The sequence below is a fragment of the Myotis brandtii genome, unplaced genomic scaffold (assembly GCF_000412655.1).
Source record: "Myotis brandtii unplaced genomic scaffold, ASM41265v1 scaffold842, whole genome shotgun sequence".
Classification (NCBI taxonomy): domain Eukaryota; kingdom Metazoa; phylum Chordata; class Mammalia; order Chiroptera; family Vespertilionidae; genus Myotis; species Myotis brandtii.
Genome location: NW_005371421.1, coordinates 1,003,076 through 1,012,422, shown reverse-complemented (window position 1 = coordinate 1,012,422; position 9,347 = coordinate 1,003,076). Strand labels below are relative to the sequence as shown.

At 47.0% G+C, this 9,347-nt stretch overlaps 1 protein-coding gene across 2 annotated transcripts in view; it reads right to left on the bottom strand.

Annotated features, from left to right (window-relative positions):
* The window catches only part of SH3RF3 (SH3 domain containing ring finger 3), a 265,016-nt gene extending 255,675 nt beyond the window's left edge, over positions 1-9,341 (bottom strand). For both annotated transcript variants that reach the window (XM_005884662.2, XM_014532104.1), the window contains exon 1: positions 9,235-9,341. In XM_005884662.2, the coding sequence (XP_005884724.1) occupies positions 9,235-9,324 (90 nt within the window). In that variant the 5' untranslated portion in view covers positions 9,325-9,341. The remainder of the gene's footprint in view (positions 1-9,234) is intronic.
* Positions 9,342-9,347: the final 6 nt, after the last annotated feature.

The following is a 9,347-nucleotide window of genomic DNA, read 5'->3' as shown; positions in this document are numbered from 1 at the left end:
CGGGGGGGTAAGGGCAGAGGGTGGGGTGGGAACTGGGTGGAGGGGAGCTATGGGGGGAAAATAGAGGAACAACTGTAATAATCTGAACAATAAAGATTTAATTAAAAAAAAAATTTTTAGCCTACCCTTGAGCGAGCTCCAGAAGGAAGAGACACGTGGCATAACTAAGGCAAAGTGAGGCTTCTGAGATGGGAAAGAGCCCACAGACAGGTCACGTCTAAGGCCTTCCTTCAGTGAACACCACTGTTGGGTTATGGGAGAGACTGCCAGGTCCTCTTCAGAGGGCATCCTGTGCAGCAGCCCTGTCTTGCTAGAGTAAGCCAGCACACCCCACTCTGCTCATGGGTGCTCAGCCCCCTCAACAATGCCCGACAGGCTGGGGAGCCCTTAAGGAGAGCTGGAGTGGGCCAGGGCTGTGGAAAGTCATGGGAAATACACCTAGTTCCAGGTTTCGGAAATCAATTCAGTTTTACATGAAAATAAAAGGAATCATATTCTAGAATAATATTAATGTGAATTTCTAAGAAAATCTAAGAAAATCTAAGAAAAATAAACACCTGTTCCTGAAAAAAACATCAGCAGAAAGGGTATAGGTGGGAAGGGGGCAGCTAGCAAAGAACTGGGACTGCACAGGTGATCCAGTCTGAAGGCACTGGAGTCCACCCAGATGGGATCTGGAACACAATGGGCCCCGCCAGGCTAGGAAACAGCACCCAGCAGGAAGCAGCTTTCCCAGGAGGGCATCCACAGGATGGGGGCTGGGGAGAACCAGCAAAAGGCTGGAGCTACAGATCAGAGATGCCCTCTGGGAACTCACCTGAGACACCCAGGAGACTCAAGGAACTTGAGAAAAAACTGGCAGGGCCTGGGAGGTAAAGGTCACAAGGTGACCAGGCAGAGGAAGTTCTTCTGTGACTTCTGGTGAAAGCAGGGGCGGTTGGTGCTAACCTGGGGGTCGTGAAGAGAAAAGCAGCCAGCTGGCTACATGCAGTCACCTCTCAGTATGGCATGACCTTGCTGGGTGCCCACCAAGGACACAGGCAGGAACATTCCCAGCCATGGACACCGGATGTATCTGTTGAGTCAAAGATGAAAAACTGCTGCCCATGAAAACACCTGCATGTGGGCGGGGCAATCAGAAAGAGACGCCCTCGTTCACTGGGCACTGCCCCTGTGCAGAACGAGACGCCTGTCCTCTGTGCACACAGCTCAGGGGAACAGGCTCCTGAAGGCACCTGTGGGAGGGCAGACCCAGAGAGAGAGGAGGGATCAGAGTGGCCGTCCAGGCCAGTTAATTCAGCTCAGCAAGGCCAGGATGTACCTTCCGCCATGCTTACCAGGTGACCCTGTGACTGCCAGTGGCCTCTCCAGGTTTGCAAGTCCCCTCAGAATCCAAGATCTGTCACCTCATTTGAGATGCGGGGGGAACAACTGAACTCCAGGAAAACTGTTATCATAGTCTGTGCAAAGGTAACACAGATGAATTTCCAAATCCACGAGAAGCACACAACAGAAGACACAACCTGCCACACAGGGCTGTCCTTTCTTCAGGAGCTCCTACTCTCATCTGCATGTGTGCGGACTACAAACTTGGTCCAGACAATCACTGCTCATGACAGAACTAATCCACAGGCATCATAAATTTGGTGGATGAAGGTGAACCCACTGGCTATGTTTGAGGTGGTGGGAATTTAGCATGGGCCGCATGCCTGCACTGTCCTCGACGCTCTGCATGCCTCATCTCACACAGACGTGTCTGGCTTCAGTTACCACTGGCCAGGCACGGGAAGGAAATAGGTGCGATTTTTACGTTACATAAAATTTGAAGTGTGAGTACCAAGAGTTAAGGAATCCAAAGATTTATTTGTAAACAGTAAGTATTTATTACTTACATAGGAATTTCTAAAACACATGCAGGGTGTGTAGGAGAAATAAAGGCTTGGAATTTAACTGTCAAAGGAGGCACAGTGGCTGCTATTGCAAGGACTTAATGCTGTTTTAAAAATGAGCTTGGAGCCCTGGCCAGGTGACTTGATTGGGTATCGTCCAGTACACCAAAGGGTTGTTGGTTCAACTTCCGATCAGGCACATGCCTGGGTTGTGGGTTTGATCCCTGGTGGGGCCCATGCACGAGGTGTCTGATTGATGTTCCACTCTCACATCAATGTTTCTCTCTTTCCCTTCCTCACTCTCTAAAAATCTTTTTTAGTTGTTAACCCTCACCCGAGGATATTTTTTCCATTGATTTTTAGAGAGAGTGAAGGGGTAGGGGGGAGACAGAGAGAGAGAAACATCAATGTGAGAGAGATACATCGATTGGTTGCCTCCCACACGGCTTGCAAGTAAGGTACATGCTCTTGACCAGAATTGAACCCACAATCCTTCAGTCTTCAGGCCGACGCTCTATCCACTGAGTCAAACCAACCAGGGCTCTCTAAAAATCTTTTTTTTAAATGAGCTTATTGCTCCATTTACTGGAGAAGTGGCAACCAATAGTTGGGCCACTTTCTAAAGACCAGTATCATTTTTATCCCAAGTAGTATTATAGTGACAGGTACATAGTAAGTGCTCAAGTATGTGTTCAGTAAAGTGGAGGAAAGGAATGCATCCCTATCCTCTTTCTTGAACACTGTGTGACAGTCTGACTGTGATTCCTGGTGTCCCTGGGGCCTCCCACATCTGAGTGCTATGGAACACTTGCTGTCCTGTCCAGACATCACAGCTACTCCACTTCTAGTACCCTGAATCCTAATTCATTTAAACTCACATTAATTCACAGGAGCATTATGCACTGATTCCATTAAGCAGAAATGCAGATGAGCATCATAATAGTTAAAAACATAAACACTGTGGCAGAGGAAACAACCCACCAAGCCACTCCTCTTTCCAATCCCCCAAAAGACCACTGATCTCTAAATGCCATAGTCCATCAAGGGCCAAAGGTAAATTTAAAGAAGAAGGCAGCAACCTGTGAGTAGCACCCAAATTGTGCAACCATCTGATGCACTTTTGTATTCTAAATCCACTCAGTGAGAGAAGGGAGCCCCGCATTGTGGTGTGCCAGAACAATTTACACCATTCACTGCCAACACCTTCAGTTTGACATCCTGGTCTTTTATGGTTAATTAGAATTCCAATAGGGTACACATCAAGCACACAATTCTAATTCATCTAATCTGGTAAAAAATGGCCTTGGCTCTTCAAGTGATGGAATAAAGATCACTTTCTCTTAACTAAAGCCTTCTGATATTTTATTTCAAGAACATGTTAACTGTGAAAAATAGAGATTAAATACAGATTGAACTGAAATACATTCTTGAAACAACTGCATAATTGAGACCCAGTTTCATCATGCTCCAGCAAGCAAGTGGGTCTGAAAGGATGGATGCAGGAGCCATTGGCTGTGACTGTGCTCAGTTCAAGCATACCGAACAGTGTGATCTCGACAGTTGTCCACAAGCTACTGTGCCCGGCAAATGGAGGAGCTGCACCCTGCTTTCAGGAGAGCCTCCAACCAGCTGTATCAGCAACTGAGTGCCATTATTCTCCCCCACTGCCTTTTTAAAGACAGGTTATAGCTTAGACATTTCACTTTAATGAAGCTCAGAGCAATCAGTAACAAAGATAAAACTTGGAAGTAATTTTAAAGGTGAAACAAACAGGTTCAAACACTTGGCTTACATGCACATTAATGCTCAATAACCCAGTCACAATAATAAAGGCCGACTTTGAATGTAAAGGCAAAGCATTGTATGAGATTACACACTCACACATCCAGACATACATACACACACATACACACACACATATCAAGACATACATACACACACGCACACACTCCCACACACCCCCACTTACACACACACACATCCACACTCACACATCCAGACATACATACACACACATACACACACACATATCAAGACATACATACACACACGCACACACTCCCACACACCCCCACTTACACACACACACATCCACACTCACACATCCAGACATACATACACACACATACACACACACATATCAAGACATACATACACACACGCACACACTCCCACACACCCCCACTTACACACACACACATCCAGACATACGAACTCACACACACACACACACACACACATCCATATCCAGACACACCACACACACATCTCATACACACATCACACATACACATACATACACACATATACACACACACCAACAAACACATCCGCGCGCACACATTCACTCACACACACACACACACACACCCTTCTGCTAGGATACCATATAAATGAACCCACTAGCAGGAAGGTGGGCCCTGTGAAGTGTGCTTCATTGGTGATACGAGAATTCCAGATTTCTGTATCATTACAGCACTGAGATGGCGGCTGCTCATGTGTGCTGGGCACTGCATGTACATTACCTCCTCATCCAGTGAAGCAGGAGGGGTCTCTAGCTCTCTGATAAGGCTCAGAACAGCTAAACCCTTTGCCCAGGGCACGTGATGAGGAAGTGCGGAACTCCAGACTGAAACTACCTGTGCTGGGACTCCCAACCCCTGTGCCACTTTGGCCACCCACCAAGTCCCACCCCTTGCCTTCCTTCATCACAGGGACCTGCGAAGCCAGGGACCTTCCCTGCCTGCAGCCACATGCATGAGGGAGGCCCACCCTGTGTCCCAAGTCCCTGGCCGAGCTGCTGCTCATCCTGGCACCAGCCTGGGATGTGACCCTGACCTCTGAGGTGTGAGAGGAAGTGTGTGAGGGTGGCCACCAACTTGGAGAGTGAACACCAGGGAAAGCAACCCTCCTTTCCCTGCTGGTGCTGTTGTCTTGAGGACATGATGCCTGAACCACTACATCTATCTCAAGACCCAGTGAGTGTGGCTAAGGGTGAGACCCACATGGTGGCAGAGCAGAAGGATGGATGAGTATGCATTCCTAAGGACAGATGGCACTACCTGACAAGCCACCTGCCCACTGCCACCCACACGGGTGGCTCACATCACCTGCACAGGGCTGCCTGTGACTTGCGCTCAGAGCCATAACTGGTATGATGCTCCTTCCTTGGGACCTGAGGCTCGCAGCCTGGGTTTGTAAGATGGCAGCCTCCCACCGGAAGAGCATCTGCAGCCCTGGGGCAGACTGTATCCATGGGGGTTGGTGCTGCTTAAGTTTGGGAACTTGGTCTCTAATTAACTGTGGTATAGACTGAGAGGAGGACTCTAACCACAAATCCAGTTAGCCAGTCAATCTGAAGTCTCTTTCAAATGTATCCTTAGTAACTGTTTGCCCCTGAGGAGGAAACCCTGAGGGCCTCAGCTTCCCCACCAATGTGACTAGCTACTGGATGAGCTAAAAAATGGATGAGATACACTTACTTAAATGAGATATACTCAACCACTGGCACACAGCAGGCACCCCGTGAATACCTGGCCCATAGGAGGCACTCAGTTAGATTATTCACTAACTGTCACAAGTTGAAACACAACACTAGTGTGTCAGAGGTGCTGTTTCCACCCCCAGGGGCCTTTTGAAAACAAGACTATGAGGGACTTTGCTGTGACTCATCTGTCATGTCTCCAAAGGCTGGTGTGTGCCTCTTGTAATCACAATGACCACAGTCAGCCAGCTGTCTGTCATCCTGTGAGTTGTCTGGCTTTTGGTGAAGGCTTCCAGGCACTGGGCCTCTTACTCTAGAGTCCTCATTGCATCCAAGACCAAACATAGCCCAACACCAGACAGCCAAGCAGAAGAGAAAGGGCAAGGACAGAGCCTGAGAACACCTCCTGACCCATCACTTCCTGGCTCTCTGTCACTTTGTCCCTATATCAATTCCTAAGGGTCTGCAAGTAGTAACTGTCACCTACTTTACAGGATTATGGTGACCTTTTTATTTTAAACTAGAGGCCCGATGCACGAAATTCTTGCACTCCGGGGGGGTCCCTCAGCTCAGCCTGTGCCCTCTCACAATCTGGGACCGCTGGCTCCTAACTGCTTGCCTGCCTGCCTGCCTGATCACCCCTAACCACTCTGCCTGCCTGCCTGACAACCCCTAACCACTCTGCCTGCCTGCCTGATCACCCCTAACCACTCTACCTGCCTGCCTGATCACCCCAACCACTTGCCTGCCTGTCTGATCACCCCTAACCACTCTGTCTGCATGCCTGATCGCCCCTAATTGCTCATCTGCCTGCCTGATTGCCCCTAACCACCTCTGCCTCAGCAACGCCCCCTCCCCAGCTTCATCAGGAAGGAGGTCCAGAAGGTCGTTTGGCTATCCGGTCTAATTAGCATATTACACTTTTATTATTATAGATGTTAAGAAGTAGTCTTGAATTACTCAATTTGGAACCCCACAAAACCCATTTAGGAAGACATGTCGCCCATAAACTTCTCCATCAATGCTGGTTAAAGGTGTTAAAGGGGTCACCTTGTAAAACTAAAAACAAAACAAAAAACAAACTGGCTGAGAAACATAGCTCATATTTTAGCAATTGCAATGCTTAGTGCTGTTCAAACAGGACTTTTTAAAGATTACTTTATTAAGTAACACGTAATGACAACTATTGCAAACAGGCAAATGAAGAGACCAACAGTCCCGACCTTAGGCAATGGGTACTTGTAACTTGGTATAAAATTTCCAGGGGCTGCATAATTAACTGATTGGAAATGAACCTCCTCTCAGATGGCTCAGGTGAAAGGGAGAGGCTCTGCTAACCAGGTCAGGATTCCATCTGACTCTGATAACCAAAACCCTGATAAAAAAGATGCCAGAAAAGATGCCGGGGGTGGGGGCAAGAAAGGGGTGGGGACATGGGACTATTTCATGAACCAAATAGGAATGAGTACATTTTATATATGATTCCTTCCCAATGTCTACCTGTAACTAAATTAATAATCTAAGCAGATATTTGTTTATTTACATACCTAAAAAGTTTACACATCCCAATTGGTCAATTGGTCCAAAAGAAGGTTTGAGGGGCTTCTCATTGGGAAAATAGGGAACTGTCTTATATTTAGTCACCTGCTACTGAGGCATATATAGTATTTGCTGAATAATGAGTGCTCATCTAATTAAGAAACACAGCAACATCCAGCATTCAGCTTCGCTATGAGCAATTCCAATGGAGAGTAAAGTACTGAAAGCCTATTTGGAAATAGTTTTCAGCTAAAGTCGGTGAAGTGTATAGGCTTGCTTAATGTACAACACTCCATGCAGGACTTCTGCTTGCCCAAGAAGACTTCCACTGATTGTCAAAAATCGGTGAGTAAAAAACTTTACTTTTTCCTCTCTGAAGGTGATCAAATATAAGATTAGATTTCATTCAGACTCTTCCTAGATACTTAATCCTTATGAGGTGGGCCTGCAAAGAAGAAAGGACTGGAGGTCACACTTAGTTAACACAACAAACAAAAGAAAAAAAATATGATCAAATGCTCCCTAGAGCTCAGGAAGTATAAACATACACTGAGAGCTACATGTGCCTATAAAGTCAATCAATAACCCCAAAATCCGCTCAACAAAATATTAACCTCCTGATCCTAAGTGGCATTACTAAAAGTTCAGCTTCTTGACACATTTTTTTTTTAATTCTACAAATGCCACCACAGAGTTCAAAGAGCTGAGGTTACCTCCTAACCTCCTGATCAAAGGCAATTCCCTTAAGATGAACTGGGAGGATATCTTAAACATATGGTCATCAAAATGTTTTACTAGAAGCATCACTCCAAATATTGTTTACTTCTCTGACCTTTAATTATGATACCTAGATAACAACAGCAAGGGCAGAGAGGAAATGTTGGAAAATATGCAACAACACTTGTAACTGGATTTAATCACAATCAAAATAAAAGAAAAACTTAATTCCTCTTCAGTAGTGATCCCAAGTATAAATATGCCTTGACAATTCCTGACCATCCATTCTTCCTGATTCACAGAGCAAAGTATGGCAAAGCAAAGTATGCCATTTAACCCTAAAGCTCACTCTCCCAGGGTTTAAGTTCCTCACCTCAGAGATGCTGCAGTACTGAGTGATTCAGGTGGTAGCATTTTCCCACATCTCAATATTATACACATTAGAAGGATTATTTAAGTAGTTCATGCACCACCAACTCCTTGAATGGTCGAAAGTACAGGAATATGGTTGTGTTCTTTAAAATGAATAATCGCAATAGATTGAGAATGTATTTTTTTTTCCTTTAAGTGGGCTTTTCTACATTTAAAGAAAATATAAAACGTGACTACCTTGTTTCTCACACCAACATCCGTGGGCTATCTACCCCGCCCCCCCAAACAGTTCCCCAGGTGGCAGAGGGTGTGAAATTACACATTCTAAGTAGCCTTTGAAACCAAATCACTGAAACCCTCAAGATAAGGCCTTTGACTGAAACAGAAGCAGTGGGTGCTGTACAATGTAGCTGCACACACAAAAAACCTCCAAGACCCTGGGAATGCAGCCCTGCCTAAGAGCCAGGAGAGGACCAGGGCTTCCAACAGACGGGAGTCCAAGAAAAGATGGGCCAAACACCCCTCCCATCTGCAGGATTACCTCTTCCCTCCTGTTAAACAGTTTGCACTTTGTGTTCTACCAACCCTGGTCACACACTTCCCTCTGCCCAATCCTCCCTGGCCAGACAAGCAGGCAGGAGGCCCAGTCTTCCCAGGAACCAGGACCTGGAAAACATTAAGCACAAACTTTACCCAGGCAGGTGGAGGTGTGTAGAAGGATAGTCTGGACGTCTAGGGAAAGAAGGCTTTTTCTGGAAAGATGGAAGGGGAGCAAAGTTTTAGAGGGGGTGGGAGGGGGGGACAGCCCCAGCCAGCAGAGGGAATAGAGGTGACCCAGGGACAAGAAGACCTGCCCACCCCTTGGGAGGATGGGATGTTGGCACTCCTATGAACATGTAACAAGGTTCCCTGGGAGCACGTGGCATCACAGAGCAAGCGCAGATGGTGAGAAAGGAATTCTAAGGGAGAGGATGGAAGGAAGGCAGGTGCATACAAGAAGTTCAGAGGAAAGAGGGTAGATTGGGGGGAGGGGGGAGAGACGGTGTCCAAAAGTTGGCAAGTGGAACTTGAAGGGTTACATTCACGGCGTCCTTGGAGAAAAGTAAGTTAGAGAAAGGACAAGAAGGAGGTCACTGTAGAGCCACCTCTGTTCTCCCCAGCCCCTCACCACACACACACACACACACACACACACACACACACACACACCCTGGCGCCCAGAAGGCTACCCACCTTTGCCAGGGGCGTGTTCCTGCTGGTCGTCAGCTCGCGCTGACTGTCAACCTCCAAAGGGAAAACTGGTGAACCCGGGGCGCTGCCCATCGCGCGGCCCCTGCCACCCGCGA